Source organism: Corythoichthys intestinalis, chromosome 13 (assembly GCF_030265065.1).
Source record: "Corythoichthys intestinalis isolate RoL2023-P3 chromosome 13, ASM3026506v1, whole genome shotgun sequence".
Lineage (NCBI taxonomy): Eukaryota > Metazoa > Chordata > Actinopteri > Syngnathiformes > Syngnathidae > Corythoichthys > Corythoichthys intestinalis.
This window is the reverse complement of record NC_080407.1, coordinates 5,038,951-5,058,605: the sequence shown is the minus strand read 5'-3', so window position 1 is coordinate 5,058,605 and position 19,655 is coordinate 5,038,951. Positions and strand designations below refer to the sequence as shown.

At 40.8% G+C, this 19,655-nt stretch overlaps 1 protein-coding gene across 3 annotated transcripts in view; it reads left to right on the top strand.

Moving 5' to 3' along the window:
* The window catches only part of ptprz1b (protein tyrosine phosphatase receptor type Z1b), a 64,662-nt gene that overhangs the window by 29,619 nt on the left and 15,388 nt on the right, over positions 1-19,655 (top strand). For all 3 annotated transcript variants that reach the window (XM_057854211.1, XM_057854209.1, XM_057854210.1), the window contains 6 exons: positions 13,779-13,958; positions 15,922-16,073; positions 16,144-16,239; positions 16,303-16,369; positions 16,436-16,593; positions 19,250-19,397. In XM_057854211.1, the coding sequence (XP_057710194.1) occupies positions 13,779-13,958; positions 15,922-16,073; positions 16,144-16,239; positions 16,303-16,369; positions 16,436-16,593; positions 19,250-19,397 (801 nt within the window). The remainder of the gene's footprint in view (positions 1-13,778; positions 13,959-15,921; positions 16,074-16,143; positions 16,240-16,302; positions 16,370-16,435; positions 16,594-19,249; positions 19,398-19,655) is intronic.

Here is a 19,655-nt window from a genome sequence, read left to right as displayed (position 1 = left end):
ATTTTGAATAAAAAACAAACAAACTTCAAATTCAAAAAACATACTCATTGAAAAAAATATTTGAAATATTAAGAGCAAAAACATTTAATATTTCCTCTTTTTTCACTGAAGATTTTGAGATTTTATACGATACTACTACAGTGGGGTAAATAAGTATTTAGTCACCCACTAATTGTGCAAGTTCTCCCACTTGAAAATGTTAGAGAGGCCTGTAATTGTCAACATGGGTAAACCTCAACCATGGGAGACAGAATGTGGGGAAAAAAAAAAAACAGAAAATCACATTGTTTGATTTATAAAGAATTTATTTGCAAATCATGGTGGAAAATAAGTATTTGGTCAAGACCAAAAGTTCATCTCAATACTTTGTTATGTACCCTTTGTTGGCAATAACGGAGCCAAAACGTTTTCTGTAACTCGTCACAAGCTTTTCATGCACTGGTGTTTTGACCCATTCCTCCATGCAGATCTCCTCAAGAGCAGTAATGTTTTGGGGCTGTCGTTGGGCAACACGGACTTTCAACTCTACAGATTTTCTATGGGGTTGAGATCTGGAGACTGGCTAGGCCACTCCAGGACATTGAAATGCTTCTTACGAAGCCACTCCTTTGTTGCCCTGGCTGTGTGTTTGGGATCATTGTCATGCTGAAAGACCCAGCCACGTCTCATCTTCAATGCCCTTGCTGATGGAAGGAGATTTTCACTCAAAATCTCTCGATACATGGCCCCATTCATTCTTTTCTTTACACAGATCAGTCTTCCTGGTCCCTATGCAGAAAAACAGCCCCAAAGCATGTCGTTTCCACCCCCATGCTTCACAGTGGGTATGGTGCAATTCAGTATTCTTTTTCCTCCAAACACGAAAACCTGTGTTTCTACCAAAAATGTCTTTTTTTGTTTCATCTGACCATAACACATTCTCCCAGTCCTCTTCTGGATCATCCAAATGCTCTCTAGCGAACCGCAGACGGGCCTGGACGTGTACTTTCTTCGGCAGGGGGACACGTCTGGCAGTGCAGGATTTGAGTCCCTGGAGGTGCATTGTGTTACTGATAGTAGCCTTTGCTACTGTGGTCCCAGCTCTCTGTAGGTCATTCACTAAGTCCCCCCGTGTGGTTCTGGGATTTATGCTCACCGTTCTTGTTATCATTTTGACGTCACGGAGGAGGGAGTTGAAAGTCCGTGTTGCCCAACGACAGCCCCAAAACATCACTGCTCTAGAGGGGATCTGCATGGAGGAATGGGCCAAAATACCAGCAACAGTGCGTGAAAAGCTTGTGAAGAGTTACAGAAAATATTTGGCCTCCGTTATTGCCAACAAAGGGTACATAACAAAATATTGAGATGAACTTTTGGTATTGACCAAATACTTATTTTCCACCATGATTTGCAAATATATTCTTTAAAAATCAAACAAGGTGATTTTTACTGCAGATCAATACCGGGGGCACTTGCCCCAGTGAAATTTGTCTGGCGAGTCCTAATGACTGTGACATTATTGTACTGTATATTCATTGTTCACCTGTTCTTAGCGCAGTTTTTGCTTCAAATGCACATTTTTAGTTATAATGTAAAATGTGAGCATGTGAATCATATGAGACGATTAATCAATTCATTGCAAAAGTAGTCAAAAGCCATCAGGTTTAGGGCAACCCAGACATTTAAAGTTGAAATGTTTAAAAAGAAACACACACACACACGGTGATAAAAAGCCTGAGCGACAAGCCTTTCGTATGTCAGTTTCAGATCACTTGATCTGTCGGAATTACCGTCTCTGTCAACATCTCCCATAGGAGAGCCTTGATCTGCCTGGGGCCATATGCTCACATGACTGCAGCTAACTCAGCAGAGAGCCCCGCTGCGCTAAGCCGGCCAGAAACAAGAGTGGTCCGAAGCAGACGAATAATAGTCGTGGTCCCAGTGGGGAAGATTATGGCCTCTTGCTGGTAAAGGAGTGATCAGTCTCCAGGGGTCATTGCTGGGCTAATGGAGGGCTAGTGAACGTATTAACCCCTCACAGATTTCTAGCCATAACTTTGCCCGTTTGATGGCCGTATTCACCAACAAACGCATGCGTTATCAAGTGCGTTGTGCAACTTGTCGCATTCATAATTGTCGCTCTTCTAAAAAAGATAGGACAGGATGTCGCGCTTTAAAAGCACAATGTAATCCCTATTCAAGCTGGAACTATTTTTATCCCTTCATGCCATGAAAGGGCTTAGAGATCAAATGATTAGAATTTGGTGGTCTGAAGGGCAGGAGAGAGCAAGAATATGAAGGCTGTTGGAGTGAGGATGGAATTATGATCATTTTAACAATCTAATTTTACAAATGATCGCTTAAAGTGGCTCATTATTGAGTGGACTTAACTGCAATTTAATCTCTAATAGGAGTGTGACAAAATATCGAAATGGTGATATATTGTGATACTTTGTATCCCAAAAGGTTATCGATATGGTCCTGCCAAAAATCGAGATACTGTTTTAAAAAGGTTTCCATGTTTAAAAAAAAAAAAGGAACCAACAAGTAGATACCAAAATCTTCCACCATAAGAGGGTTTCAGGTAACTCTAAGGCTGCCATTGACGGTGCTCGACGCCCAATCCATTTAGACTGGGAACGTTCGTTCATTCTAAATAGGGCTGCGGCTATCGATTATTTTAGTAGCCGATTAATTGATGAACTCTATATTGAATAATCGTGTAATCGGATAAGGAACATAAAAGATTAAAATACCCGAGCTGAGCCTCACACGGTATATAAAAAATAAAAGAGGATCTATGTACAACAAAAGAACAATTGACTAACTTGCATAGCAAACGTTCGCTAGCTTAAATGCTATAAAATGCTAACACTTTTTTACAATGCTCTAAACAAATGGCTCAGACACATATTCCCACAAAAAATGGCTAAATATACCTTTAAACTAAATTACGAATGCATTCAAAAAAATCATGAGCTCAAACAAAAACTTAGCTTATGTTGGTCTTAACAGGGAGCAGATGGATTCAGCCGTGTGAAATGAGGTACACTAGAAGGCAGTGCATCCACCCAAATCAATGAAAATAAATGCAAACAGTTTCAAGACAAACCATTACAATGCCACTTTAAAGAGCATACGACACCAGAAAAAAAGTCTTAAATGGCATTATTATGTGAATTAGAATCATATTTTGAGACGATTCGACCATATACAACAATTTAGCAAAGCGCAGATGACGAGAAATTAGTCTTTTAATCTGCCGGTTAGCCACGCCTACAATTATAGGGCTTTAGCGTCCCCAACAGGTGGATGACGTCAGCGGTAGACTAGGCTCATCGGTTTTACTATTCAGCCCATTGAGGGGGAATTGTTCAGAACGAGGAAAACGAGACGAAGAGAGCCGCAAAATGTCATTGTTTCAGTCTCTCTACTTCCAATATTTTTACAGGATATTCTTTTTATCCAAGTATTTTCCCCAATAGCTATATAAATGGCTTGAGAAGGACCAGTCAGCCCGTCGAGGGGGAACTATTCACAATGAGGAAAACGCGACGAAGAGAGCGGCAAAATGTCATTGTTTCTGTCTCTTTACTTCAATATTTTTACAGGATATTCTTTTTATCCAAGTATTTTTCCCCAATAGCTATATAAATGGCTTGAAAAGGACCAGTCAGCCCGTCGAGGGGGAACTATTCACAATGAGGAAAACGCGACGAAGAGAGCGGCAAAATGTCATTGTTTCTGTCTCTTTACTTCAATATTTTTACAGGATATTCTTTTTACCCAAGTACTTTCCCCAATTGCTAAATAAATGGCATGGTCATGACAAATAACTTGTGCTAAATGGAATATAAAATAATAAAAATCCATTTATTCAAGACGACATGGCAAAATTACTCCATAATGGTCAAAACAGTCGACTTTACCTTTACTGTCACACCTGCCGAACGATATTTTATGACACCTAAATCGGACATATGTCATTTCCCTTCCCCGGCTTCGGAGAATGCAAACAGACCAGAAGGAGTGACAGCTAGCCGACATGCTAACCCGAACCGAGGGATGTTTCAAAGTCTTCGAAGTGGAAAATCACACATAACTAGCCTGGATTATTTGACATGACGACCCGGTTGTCGAGTTTCTTTGCGGATCGGCAAACCGCCCGGCGGAGAGCAATTTACAGTTCGTTCCCTGGAGGAGGGTGGCTGGAATTGTTGTGTAGCTAACGTGCTAACAGCTAACTGCTAATGAGCGTGAGGATAGCTTTTTACATGCCTATCAATGATCAAACGTAAGTAGTCCTTTATTTAAAGGAATTTTATAGTGTTTACTTTGTAATCACTGTATTCGTATTTGACATAATACAAAACAAGATGTTTACTCACTTCCTTGTAAGTCCAATGGTCCCACAGTAAATATCCACGGTGAATGGGAACCTTTAGAAACTCCAAAAAGGCGCATACGCCTCTCCCGCATACAGAATGATTTTTCTGCAGCCGTTTGGCTGGCGTGATGCAAAAAATAAAAGTATTAATCCGCAAAATCAGCTGAATCCTTCGTCCTCATACACAACAGTACACTGTAGCGTGAAGAGGACGTCTTCTACCGTACACGTCACAGCGCCCTCCTCCTCAATGCGAGACCGAAGCCGGAAGTCACTCATTTTCCTGGCGCGGGATTCAAAAAACTAAATAAATATAGCGATCGCTTCCACACACATCCAAGCGGTCCATATCATTCAGGAGCATAAAATACCGCGTGTATTATGAAATAAACATGCTTTTTCGTGTCACAAGCACTTTAATTAAACGAATACTCGAAGCAGCAAAATTTAATTTGAATCTTTTTTTCTAATCGGATACTCGAGTTCATCGATTAATTGTTGCGGCACTAATTCGACACCAGAGCATTCGCAGTCATTCCGTCCGATTTTTCGGGGCATTTACAGGCCACTTGCTGTTCATTTACAGGTCATTTCCTGTTGAATTTGAGTCACTACCTAATCATTTGGGTTATTCCCAGGTCACTTCCTGTTCTGTAACTCAAAATAAACGGGAAGTGACCCATAAAGTACCCCCAAATGAACAGGAAGTAACTGAAAATCAACAGGTAAATGACCTTAAATGGGCCAAAATTACATCATTGCCTGGCATTGGCTGCCAATGACGGCCATAGACATTCAATCCGTTTGAAGTGGGAGGGATGGCAGCGGATGAACGAATGTTCATTCGCTGCCACCCTCCCAGTTCAAACAGATTGGACGTCTACTAGTGATAAACTCATTCCAATTCACAGCAGAAGCTTGTTTTTCTCTTTATTAGTTGTTTGTAGAATGATTTCCTGACCAATCTATCGATAATCGTTGTATCGCCAAATCGTCAGATCATCGTTATCGTGAGCCTTGTATCGCAAATTGTATTGTATCGTGAGGTAACAAGAGGTTCCCACTCTTAATCTCTAAATTGATTGAGCTATGTTGAAATTTTCTGAGTTGAGAGTTAATTCATCATTCTCTTGCTGCATTTAGTAGTTGGTATCTGTGATATGTCTTTTATGGCTTCTTTCAACATGCTCAAACACAACTTTAACTCAAAGCCAGCCATCCAAGTATGTGTTAAGATGTTAACTAGAGATGTCCCGATCGATCGAGATGCCGATCAATCGGGTCCGATCACGTCATTTTCATAGTATCGGAATCGGCAAAAAAATATCGGGCATGCCTTTTTTTAATATACAGTATATATATTTTTTAATTAAATCGTTTTCTGATTGTATTTAACGTTACAGACATAATTGTTACACTCATCCAGAGACTTTAGTTTAGGCTTAAGGTAGGGTTATCAAATTTATCCCGATAACGGCGGTAATTAATTTTTTAATAAATGTATCACGTTAAAATATTTAACGCAATTAATGCATGTGCTGCACGACCCACTCACGCATTGTCGCGCTCAATCTGTAATGGCGCCGTTTTATCTATATAGAGAACTAAAAGGCAGCGTGAAATGAATAGAGGGAATTTTGGCAGCCTTAGGAGCCTTTTTTTAATTGGCTAAAGCCTTACAATCCCTCTCCCTACGATTAGAAATATCGTGGGAAGCAATGTGGGGAAGCGAGGTAGCAATTGATCTTTTTCTTCACACCCTATGTTATTTCACAACGCAGAGAAGATATATCAAATGGTAGCACTACGCACAGTCATGTTTGCTAAAGGCGTGTTACATCCACCCATCATGCATTTGGGCATGGCTACAGTATCATTTACTGAAAGCTCAACAAATACACTAGATGGCAATATTTAGTCACAATATACAAAGTCACAAACCTTTCTATCCGTGGATCCCTCTCACAGAAAGAATGTTAATAATGTAAATGCCATCTTGAGGATTTATTGTCATGATAAACAAATACAGTACCTATGTACTGTATGTTGAATGTATATATTCGTCCGAATTTTATTCATTTTTTTCTTAATGCATTGCCAAAATGTATATGATCGGGAAAAATTATCGGAAATGATTGGAATTGAATCGGGAGCAAAAAAAAGCAATCGGATCAGGAAATATCGGGATCGGCAGATACTCAAACTAAAACGATCGGGATCGGATCGGGAGCAAAAAAACATGATCGGAACAACCCTAATGCAAATCATGAAGTTTCTGAAGTGAGAGTTTATTCATAAATCATTTTGAAAACGCTTGCTCACTCACAATTTGGACATGCAAATATGCTCTATTTAGCTTGTCTCCCTCATTTCCTCCAGACTTATTTCCCTCATTTCACAGATTGTTTTCTTCCCACCGTCAAATCTTTCCAATCAGTTCTCAGACACACGCTGTTCATTTGTGAAAGAAAAAACAATATTTTCCTCCCCTTCTTCTCCTTCTTCAATTTGTAGTCATATTTTGGTGCGGGTCGCTCTCTTGTTTATCACCCGCCTCTGATGTTCGACATCACACGTCGGGAAGGCAGCCTGGTGCCAGTAACTAGAGACACTCCTGCCATATGCATGAGTGTCTGTGTGTGTCGCGGTCACAATCGGGTCTTTCTGTGCTGTTCGCTGAGCCGTGAGTAAAAACATTAACATGTGAAAGAAGACGCACTTCTTTTTAAATGTCTCAGAGAGGGAGAGCTTCATGATAAAATGAAAGGAAATATGTGGAAAAGGCTGTGAGAAAATGCCAAATAGGAGGGCATGTGATGAACTAGTGAAGTCTCCAATTATGTCAGTTTGCATTCAAATACGCTAGAGCCATAGATATACTTGTTTTCCTTTTTTTTGGACAAAATATGCTGCAAATGAATTTTTGAACAAACTTCCACTTCCTTCATCATGGTCCCTAGTGGCCTTGGGTTCCTTCTGCCTGGAGGATACCTATGGGGTCCCATCTGTTTTGCTCGCATGCAATGTGCACTCTGATTACCCACAGCAAAGCAATGACACGCTTTCTATTGCGCTGATAACTCATCTGACAAAACTGCGTTTTTCATTATTCAGTGCTGTGTTGTAACAAAAATGGCATTGTGTTTATTTGACATTAACATTGGGAGACATCTAATCCATTTGAACTGGGAATAGTCATTGCCAACCCCGCTTTCAGTAGAATTCAAAATAGTTGTATTCTGGCCCTGGGGGAAATTGTATTTTTTTTTTCTTTTAACCAAGTCAAGCTATGTTTTTTTAAGATACTTTTTATAATAAAGGTGTATTATAAAGGTGATAGGCTGTATTTAAAAAACAACAACTAACATACAGTATGTTGAAGGAATCTGACCTTCTACCCAGACCACCGGAATCGCGCTAGCCGAACCGCCGGACCTGCGCTGGCATAGCTCCAATGACCCGGGCCGGCGAGACCCCGGCAATCCGGCCAGAAGGCCAAACTCTGCGCGTTCATCGTAGTCTTAACTAAAGATGTCTGCCGATCGATCGGGTCCGATCACGTCATTTTCAAAGTATCGGAATTGGCAAAAAAATATCGGACATGCCTTTTTTAATATATATATATAAATGTTTTTTTTTTTTTTTAAATTAAATCATTTTCTAATTGTATTTAACGTTACAGACAAAATGTCTTACACTCATCCAGAGTCTTTAGTTTTGGCTTAAAGTAGGGCTATCAAATTTATCGCGTTAACGGCGGTAATAACATTAAAATATTTAACGCAATTAACGCATGCGCTGCACTACTCACTCACGCATTGCCGCGTTAAATCAGTAATGGCACCGTTTTACGTACACATAGAGCTAAAAGGCAACGTAAAATGAGTAGAGAAAATTTTGGCAGCGTTTGGAGCCTTTTTTTAATTGGCTTAAACCTTACAATCGCTCTCTCAACATTTAGAAATATCGTGGGACCAATGTGGGGAAGAAAGATAGTGGTTGATCTTTTCCTTCACACCCTATGTTATTTCCCAACGCAGAGAAGATATATCTTTTGGTACCACTACGCACAGTCATGGTTGCACTTCCCATCATGCATTTGGGCATGGCTACAATATCATTTACTGAAAGCTCACCAAATACACTAGATGGCAATATTTAGTCACAATATACAAAGTCACATTTATCCTTTAAGAATTACAAGTCTTTCTACACACAGAAAGAATGTTAATAATGTAAATGCCATCTTGAGGATTTATTGTCATAATAAACAAATACAGTACTTATGCACTGTATGTTGGATGTATATATTCGTCCGAGTTTTATTCATTTTTTTCTTAATGCACTGCCAAAATGTATATGATCGGGAAAAATTATTGCGAATGATTGGAATTGAATCGGGAGCAAAATAAAGCAATCGGATCGGGAAATATCGGGATCGGCAGATACTCAAACTAAAACGATCGGGATTGGATCGGGAGCAAAAAAATGATCGGAACAACCCTAGTCTTAACCATTTGTTCTCCAATTTGAAAGGTTTAAAGAAGGCTCACCGAGAACAAGTTGACAATTTATTCAGGTCGACAGTGATCAAACAGAAAGGCGAAACAGACACAGACTCAGGCGAGGAGGCAAACTCATTCCAAGGTCACCATAACAGAAGTCAACAAAAAGTTCCCGAGAAAAAATGACAACGCTTAGTTCAACATTCAGTCTTTTGAAGGCTCTCGCGGGGTGGGCCGTGGGCAGGAAGAAGGGTGTTGTTTGGGATTATTGTCTGTTTGTAGATTGGACAGTAGGATTCGGAGGTTACTGTTGTCAGGGCAACGAGGGTTGTGGATTTTGCCACCTCAGCATCAAAGGGGCTCTTGGAGTCTCATCAGTTGGATATCGGGCGTTCTCCGGCGTTCCTTGTGTTGGGACAGAGCGTCCTGCCATTTGTTCTGGACTGTCCGGGAGAACTGATTGTGAGAGTTGGTGCGTCAATCTTGCTCACTTTTTTTTTTTTTTTTACTTCTACAGCGCCTGTCCTTTTGGTCCATAATAAACCGAATTTGAGCAAATCTGTTCACGAACTGCTATCAACGTCAATGGCAGCCAGTGGGTTAATAACTTGAAAATCTCTCTTCTTTCTGCATTCCCACTGGCGACTCCAGCTTCAAAACTCCCCTCCCGCTTGATCCCGCGATCACACGGAAATGCACATTGATTTTGGATATTTTAGCAAGTTCTGCATTAGACTGACGGAATTCCGCCGCAGGGTTTATTCTTATATGAAGTGGGCTGAAGCATCCAGGAAAACATTTCCCTTACTGATGCACATTTCACCGAGGACCGAAGGAGAAATCACTTGACGAGCCAGATGTTGTAGCATTTTGTCATTAGCACACAAACCAGCTCAACTATTTGGATGAAACTCCGTGCAGGCCAATTTGGGTCAGATCTGTTTAACGCAGTGAAAACAGTCCCTAAGTTGGTCAGATTGTAGGAGTGCTGATGCGATGTGATGTAGTGACCTCGGACCAGCGTTCACAGCTGGAACCCGCGAGCGCTCCACTTTTAATTTGTTTTTAAATACAAGCTCCAACTGGGACAGTTGGTGGTGAACGGACTGGATGTCTATCACCATCTTAAAAACAGAGCTGTTCTCTTTTCTCAGTTCATCTGCACGCACATGTTCACAACTCCCAGTCACCAAATACTCCAGGCTGGCCTTTCTTCTGCTCTAGTTGTTAAGCATTCTAGTGAGGCGGCACCCGCAGCCTTGTTTCAGACGCTTAATGACAGTGAGGTGTGCACGTACACGTGCCACTTCCTCGCGTTCTGGCTTTTTCGGCTTGTACCTACCGAGACAACGAGGCAGATTTGATCCTTCATTAGGGCAAAATTAAAAATGAACAAGTCAATGTGTCTGTTTTGCCCTCTCGAGACTATGACATGTTTTCATGTCTAGACGGTGCCGGAGTTGAAAGGCTTCGTATAGGTTGCCACATTGCGTCTGCGTGGGTGTGCATCGTCAAACAATGTGTAGGTGCGACTTTTATTTTGCTTCCAAACGTCTCTTATATTGTGGAACAGGGAAAGAATGAAATCCTGCCAAAATTCTCTTCACTCTGAAAATCATATGCTGAGTTATTCAAATGCAGCAATGGCCAATTCAAAGTGGAAACCTGCACACATGAGTCGATAATTCATATTCAAAAGTTTCACCGTCGGGTTAAACAGCTTCAACGGCGACGTTCCGCTTTTAATATTTGATTAGTATTCGGCTATTTTGCACAAGGGCTGAGACAAACAGAAACAGACAGTCGGAAAAAATTGAGGCCTACATTATTTAAATCAATGATATGCGCGTATTTGACAGCAGAATCCATTTGCAGACGGTCAAATTATTGCAATTGACTGATGAATTCCGTGTTTTCTTTAGATATCCAATTTAAACTTTGATTCCCACCGTTTTTCCTCCTCATTTCTTCCCTTTGTGCTCCGCTGAGCTTCATCCTCTTTATCGTCACTTCTCTGTTTACTACAGCAGAGTGAGCAGAAATGATGAGTGGCTTAACAGAAGGCAGTTTCAGTCTTGACCACTTTAACTGCATGGGTCGCTCTTGTGGAAGTTTTCCATCGTTTTCTCATAAAAGTCGACTTTAGGGCTATTTCATGTAAATTGCTCATTCATCCACTTTCATTTCAGTACCTGACCGCTATGAAAAGCTCACTTAGCTCCAGGAGATATTTTCCTCTCGCTACCCAAGCTTGCTGTACTTCATTTTAGTTTTTTCCTTTAACCATTGTTGAAATTCGCCTCCCCAGACAAGCCGCACGGAAACAGCGACAGCTGAACAAAGTGCCGCTCTACCGATGCTGCCTCCGCGCGCGCCAACCGGGAAGGCGGAACTTCGCGCGTTCATCTCTGATGTTAACCCTTTGTACTAACTCCATGTTCCAAAAGTTTGAAAAAGACTCGCCGAAAGCAGGTTGACAATTTATTCGTCCACAATGGTCAAAAACAAGGCAAAAAGAGACAACGGAGGGACAATTCTGGATCCAAAACAAGGCTACATGTTTCCGTGCAGCAAAATCTGTCTTATCTCAGTGTCCAGTGTTTTTTAAGTCTGTGGGCCGGCCGAAGGTGTGTCCGGGCGTTGCTTTGGGATCATCTCTCTCTGGCCGGTTTTGGGCTGTTTAGGTTCGTGCGTGGATGGGATGTGGTTGCCACAGCGACCGATGCTGGTCTTGACGTCACAAGCGCCTGCTATCAACTTTGTTATCCGAGCTGCCACTACTTGTTTTAGGACAAAGCGCGCTGGTCTTTGTCCTTGTTCGTTTGTCGGGAGGACTGATTGCCAGAGTTGGTGCGTCAATCTTGCTCGTGGCGCGCACGTTTGGGCTTCTGTGATAAGATGGCGTTGTGTATCTATTCTGTTTCTTTAAACTATGGTGTGCTATTTTTTTTACTTTAGGTGTGTTAGAGTAGTGCACTCCTACAGTGAATATGAGAAATTATACTATTCCCTGATTGATTATATTACGTGTGTTTGAGTAATGCAATTAGTTAGACGGTGCCTACGAGAAACGGTACCATTTTTCCATTTCCCCCTCATGAGCGCCGATAAGGTGATTCACTTTACGGTGTTCAAGGCCGCTGAGTGGAGTCTGCCTAAACTATAGTTCAATTAATATGTTATACTAATGCAAGCAATTATATGGTGTGTGCGAGAACGGTACCTTTTCCCTTCACCATCGTCTTTTCATTCGATCAATCGTCTCTCATCGTAATCTACAAAAACACACTCGTTCTAAGCTCTGGATCTCCTATGAACCACAATTTTAACGAGTTGATTATTTCTTTTATCCCAGACAATATTTATAGGTAGTGTTGCACTTTTTTTGGCCCCGATACCGATATCTGGCTGTGCAGTATCGGCCGCTACCGATACCACTCCGTTTATTTATATATGGCAGAAAACACTCAGGTGACTTGAAGTTCCACTCTGAGACCACCAATTAGGCCAAATTTCAAAATTGTCCTATATGCATGTGTGATACATCATAGGAAAGCTTTGAATCTCAATTTTTAGGAGGAACAAAAGTTTTGAACAGGAGGGCATTAAAAAAAAAATTAAACAGCAAAATCCTAACTGTGATAAGCACGCGAGAGCATAATTAACGACCCTATGATTTTAACGAGATATTATCGTGTACTTACCACTTTTCGGGCCAAAAACTATCACCAAGCATGTATCACCGAGTGTCAAGACACAGCTGTGAATGGTCACGGCCAGATTTTGGGGGGATTTTATGGGTGAAACATGGTAATATAACAGGGGGTCATAATGCAGAAATCGCAGACATCAAGAAGTGGTCGAGATTTTCTTTTTCGTATATTTACCCTTTTAAACAGGGGTCCCCAAACATTTTCCTGTGAGGGCCTCATAACTTTTCCCTTCTCTGATGAGAGGCCAGGATCAGTTTTAAACAAAAAAAAGTGTGACAATTGGAGGAGTGCCTAAATGTAAAAATTTAATGTTTTTCAGAAAGCCACAATCAAATAACCCTTGCTGGATTCTTCACGGAACAAAAGTAAATAAAATAAAAAGAATAAAAAAATAACTAGGGCTGTCAAAAATCGCGTTAACGGGCGGTAATCAACTTTTTAAAATTAATCACGTTAAAATATTTGACGCATTTAACGCACATACCCCGCTCAAACAGATTAAAATGACAGCACAGTGTCAAGTGTTATAATACAGGACCCGTATATGGTATCGGCATCCTGCTTGTTGGTACTCGCCGATTCCGATACCACCATTTTCGGGCCGGATCAGCCCCTCCCCCCACTGATACTGCTATCGGTATCGGTGCTTCATTAGTTATAGGTCGTTGTTGTAAACACAATTTTAATTATTCTCATGTTATCCAATTCACATTGACATCGATAGCGGTAACATCATAATTGCTGTCCAAATACCTGTTTTTGTTCCAATAAGTATTTCCCCTTAAAATACAAAGGCCAGAAAAATTGAGCAGTGGAAAACGAGCTGATTGGAACACTCATCAAATATAATTGGTGATGAATCAACTATCCAAAAAACGGTGAGTGGCACTGAAACATGATCATTCACTTTGAGCTAATAACAGATCCGTGCTACTCTCAAAGTCTTTAATCCTCGTCGTGTTTGTGATGCAAGATTTCCGAAACGTTACTTTACCTCCCACACTGCTACTTCTATTAGTCTTTGACTGACAGTAGTTCTGTTGGAATTTTGAATATGCAGGGGGGTTTTTCCCTTCTTTTTTTCACTTATATGAAATGTGTTGCTGGGATTTGCATCACATGCTTGGTCACCTTACAAAATGAAACATACTGTAACTCACCGCCTGTTTTTTCACGCTTCAACTCTGCTTTCAGGTACCCTGAACCAGCGTAACTGGGGTAAAAAATACCCGACATGTAACAGCGCCAGACAGAGTCCCGTGGACATCGACGAAACCTTCGCACAGGTCCGACTTCAGTACCAGAACCTGCAACTGGAAGGCTGGGAAAGACCCATGGCGGAGTCCACCACCATCCACAACAATGGGAAAACAGGTTCGACATTCAGACTTAGATTTAAAAAAAAAAGACATTTTTTAATCTCCCAACACGAGGGTTAACGGAGGAGAGCAGCCGTGAGGATTTAAGGGAACAGAGCGAGAAGCAGTCATTGAAGGAGAAGCAGCCAGAGGCGCAACACTACAGAGCGAGCATGTGGTGAAAGGAGAAAAAGATCAATGTCAAGAGGCAGAGATGAAACCCAGCAAAAGAAAAGAGTCAATAAAGAAGCTGGAGGCGAGAACGTATAGAAGCACTGGTGAAAAATAAGAACAACGCGTCGAGGGGAAAGTCTTAACGAGTGATGTCATGCCTGATAAACAAATCTCACTGTGAAGGCGCTCTGTGTTATCGATACATTTGAATTCATGTCTTTCTATTACTCGTATAGACTTGGAAAGGAAATTAGATATCAAGGTAGCGATGCGGAGCTGCCATAATGTGATGAGGAATAATGCATGAGCGGTACAGTCACACTTAACTGTATTTCATATCCTGTTAGGACTTCATATCCTTGAAGAGCTCCTCGGAATTTATTAGGCACATTGCACAGTTCAATATACAGTGCCCTCCATAATTATTGGCACCCCTGAAAAAGATGTGCTTTTTAGCTTCTAATAATTTTATTTTTTATTCAAATAATATGGAAAAAAAGAGAAAAATCCAACCTTCAATACAAGTGCATTCATTCAGTGGGGAAAAAGTCCCACATAAAGAAAAAAATATTTGACATCAAATAATGTGTGTCACAATTATTAGCACCCCTTGTGTTAATACTTTGTACAACCCCCTTTTGCTAACAAAACAAGGTCTGGGGACTGAGATGGCCATGGGAGGAGCTTGATTTTGTGTCTGGTGAACCATTTCTGTGTAGATTTGGCCATATGTTTATGGTCATTGTCTTGCTGAAAGACCCAGTGACGACCCATCTTCAGCTTTCGGGCTGAGGGCAACAGATTTTGATTTAAAATATCCTGGTATTCCAGGGCCTTTGGAAGCAAAACAGCCCCACAGCATCACTGGGAACCTTGTTAGGGGGCATGGCATTATGAATGCTTTGAAATACCATGACATTATATGTCATTATAGTTGATGTGTGCACCGAGATATTGGGCTGTGCCAGTGATTTCTGTAAGTCTTTAGCAGACACTCATGGGTTCTTTTTTACCTCTCTGAATATTCTGCACTGAACTCTTGGCATCATCTTTGGTGGACGGCCACTCCTTGGGAGAGAAGCAATAGTGCCAAATTCTCTCCATTTGTAGACAACTTATCTGACTGTCGATTGATAAACATCCAGACTTTTAGAGATGGTTTTGTATCCTTTCCCAGCTTTATACAAATCAACAATCCTTGATCACAGGTCTTCAGACAGCTCTTTTGACCGAGCCATGATGCACATAAAACAATGTTACTCATCCAGACAGTTTTTACTTTTAACTTTTTAGCTTTTTTTTTTTTTTTTTTTACTTTAAACCACTCATCAGTGATTGGGCACACACCTGACTCGATTTGTTTGGTAAAAATTGATTTCAATTGCTCTTTAAGTCTCCTTAGGCAGAGGGCTCACTTATTTCCCCTCCTTCTGTCATTGTTTGCATGCAGTCCTCATTAAAATATGTAAACTAAATTTTTTGGGTGGTTTTTGTTAAAGCAGACACTGTTTTTACATCTGTGTGATTTTGACAAAGACCAGATCACATTTGATGATGATTTTATGCGGAAATGTGAGAAATTCCAAAAGGTTCAGATACTTTTTCATACCACTGTAATTCAAATGAACCTACTTTCTTTGCGTTTGCTTACAAAACACAGTCAAACACAATTTTAGAATGCTAACCTTGAAGTGAAAGCTTCTGAGAGTTCATTCAAAAATCATTTAAAGAAAATATCTCACAAATTGTTACGAGTCATTATGTAAATATTTATAAGCTCTGGAATGTACGCGCTTATGTTTCAGTGGCTATCAACGTAGATGGCGACTTTTACGTACGCGGAGGTGGACTGAGCTCCAGGTTCCGTGTGAGTACCATCACCTTCCACTGGGGACGCTGCAACGCTACTTCCGACGGGTCTGAGCACAGCCTCAATGGGATGAAATACCCACTTGAGGTACTCAAAACAAACTCCCCACTGGTATGTTTATCCTTGCTTTGGGGCTGACTCGCTAAATTCATTTCAGATGCAAATCTACGCTTATGATCCAGATGCCTTCCAAAATATAGAAGAGGCCATCAGGGAGGGAGGCAGAATTGCGGCCTTAGCTGTGCTGTTTGAGGTAAATCTAAAATATATCTGAAATCAGTGAATTATAAAAAAAAAAAATGTTCCATTTCTGCAGATTAGCTTGGACGACAATGATAACCTCACTCCTATAATCGACGCCGTCAACACTGTTAGTCGATTTGGTGAGTCCAATTCTGTTATTTCACTCATTGGCCGCAGTACCCTAACTATTTTCTGTTGCCGAGCAGGTAAGAGTGGCTCAATGGAAGCGTTGGCTTTGCTGCCCTTGCTGCCAAATAACACAGCAAAATACTACATCTACAACGGCTCACTGACTTCACCTCCCTGTTCGGAGACGGTCGAGTGGGTCGTCTTCAAACACACCGTGGCCATATCGGAAACACAGGCGAGTAGCCCAAAACTGAGGTACAAAATATTCTAATTCGTGATAAATACAGAACTGCGCTGGTTTTGTGTGTTTATCGGTCAAACCATATGTGTTTGCACATGCTAGTGTGCATTTACATGACTGGAATGAGAGTGACAGGACATGACACGGCCACATAAGCGCTTACTAAAAATAGGGCATGGCTCTCTGTGTCACCACAAAAAAAAACACTTACCGTAATTTTCTGACTATAAGCCGCTACTTTTTTCCTCCATTTTGGATCCTGCGGCTTATAGTCCAGTAAGGCTTATCTGTTGAATTATTTTTGTTAATAGGCAACGCATTCCTCCTAGCATGCATTGCAGCGCTACAGATGTAAAACTATCAAAATTCATGTTCTGTGCTAATTATTTTTTCAGTTACTGTTATGGGTGTGTGCGTGAATGGTTGTATGTCTCCTTGTGCCCTGCGATTGGCTGGCGACCAGTTCAGGGTGTCCCCTGCCTACTGCCCGTAGTTAGCTGGGATAGGCTCCAGCACCTCCGCGACCCTCGTGAGGAAAAGCGGCATGGAAAATGAATGAATGAATGAATGTTCCAGTTCTTTCATTAATTGCTTGTTATGGTATTTGGTAACACTTTATTTGACGGTGACGTCATAAGACTGTCATAAGACCGTCATAATTATGACATGACACTATCATGGGCATTACCGACTGGTTATGACAGATGTCATTAAGTGTCATCCGGCAAATTATGTGACTAACTCCATTTATGTCCACCTCGAATCTTTTACATCCATTCAAAATTGAGATCATTTGCTGGATAACACTAAATGACATCTGTTATAAGCATTTGTTAATGCTCATTACAGTGTCATGTGGAGATGTCGGACCCGATCGATCGGGATGCCGATCACGTCATTTTCAAAGTATCGGAATCGGCAAAAAAATATCGGACATGCCTTTTTTTAACATATATATGTTTTTTAATTTAATCGTTTTCTAATTGTATTTAACGTTACAGACATAATATGTTACACTCATCCAGAGTCTTTAGTTTAGGCTTAAGGTAGGGTTATCAAATTTATCCCGATAACGGCGGTAATTAATTTTTTAAAAAATGTATCACGTTAAAATATTTAACGCAATTAATGCATGCGCTGCACGACCCACTCACGCATTGTCGCGCTCAATCTGTAATGGCGCCGTTTTACCTATATAGTGAGATAAAAGGCAGCGTAAAATGAGTAGAGTGAATTTTGGCAGCCTTTGGAGCCTTTTTTTAATTGCTAAAGCCTTACAATCCCTCTCCCTACGATTAGAAATATCATGGGAAGCAATGTGGGGAAGCAAGGTAGCAATTGATCTGTTTCTTAACACCTTGTGTTATTTCCCAACGCAGAGAAGATATATCAATTGGTAGCACTACGCACAGTCATGGTTCCACTTCCCATTATGCATTTGGGCATGGCTACAGTATCATTTACTGAAAGCTCAACAAATACACTAGATGGCAATATTTAGTCACAATATACAAAGTCACAAGTCTTTCTATCCGTGGATCCCTCTCACAGAAAGAATGTTATTAATGTAAATGCCATCTTGAGGATTTATTGTCATAATAAACAAATACAGTACTTATGTACTGTATGTTGAATGTATATATTCGTCCGAGTTTTATTCATTTTTTTCTTAATGGATTGCCAAAATATATATGATCGGGAAAAATTATCGGAAATGATTGGAATTGAATCGGGAGCAAAAAAAAGCAATCGGATCGGGAAATATCGGGATCGGCAGATATTCAAACTAAAACGATCGGGATCGGATCGGGAGCAAAAAAACATGATCGGAACAACCCTAGTGCTAATTATTTATTCAGTTACTGTTCCAGTTCTTTCATTAATTGCTTGTTATGGTATTTGGTAACACTTTATTTGACAGTAGCGTCATAAGACTGTCATAAGACCGTCATAATTATGACATGACACTATCATGGGCATTACCGACTGGTTATGACAGATGTCATTAAGTGTCATCCTGCAAATTATGTGACTAACTCCATTGATGTCCACCTCGAATCTTTTACATCCATTCAAAATTGAGATCATTTGCTGGATAACACTAAATGACATCTGTTATAAGCATTCATTAATGCTCATGACAGTGTCATGTGATAGTTAGGATTGTCTAATGACAGTCTTATGGCGCCACTGTCAAATAAAGTGTTACCAAATACCATCACTAGCAATTAATGAAACAACTGAAACAGATTGAATACATAATTAGTACAGAACATGAATTTAAATTTTATTTACATCTGTAACGCTGCAATGCATGCTAGGAGGCATGTTGGACAACAACAGTGTTGACAGCAGGTGGCAGAACAGGTTGACTGTGATGTGATGTGTGACAGTGATGGCCGAATGAAGCCTCTTAAATCAATAAGGCTTTGAACTAATTGCTGCAAAGCTTCATGGTGGTTCATTTGGTCTTGCGACAGTCGTATGATGCCGCTGTCTAATAAAGTGTTACCGGTTAATATGTTATGGTTTAAATATCCCATAATACCGTGCGGACAGCTGCCGCTTACAGTCAGGTGCGCCTTATAGTGCGAAAATGACGGTATTTGTTTTGTGTTTACCGTTTGTTCTGCGGTGTTTGACTTTGCAGTTGGAGGTTTTCTGTGAGGTGATGACCATGGAGCAGGCAGGTTATGTGATGCTGACTGACTACCTGCAGAATAACTTCAGAGAACAGCAGCAGTTCATGGGGCAGGTGTTTGCCTCGTACACTGGAGTCGAGGATGTGCCCACGCCGAGTAAGTCGCGATTGCACCCGATTTGGAGAAAGTTACAGTAAAATGTAAATCCTTTCAAAAAATTGTCAAAACCTAGACTACGTTGCGCTCAGCGTAATGTTGTCCTCCAAGGTCGGCTTCATCAAAAGCGCTCTTCGCCATCCTCTCCATCTGCATAAATTCATACTCAGAAATATAAAGTAGGTCTTTTAGGTTGCCATAGAGCTCGACTTTGTAGATCGGGGCCCCTTTTTCCCTCGCTCAATTTATTCCGCAGTT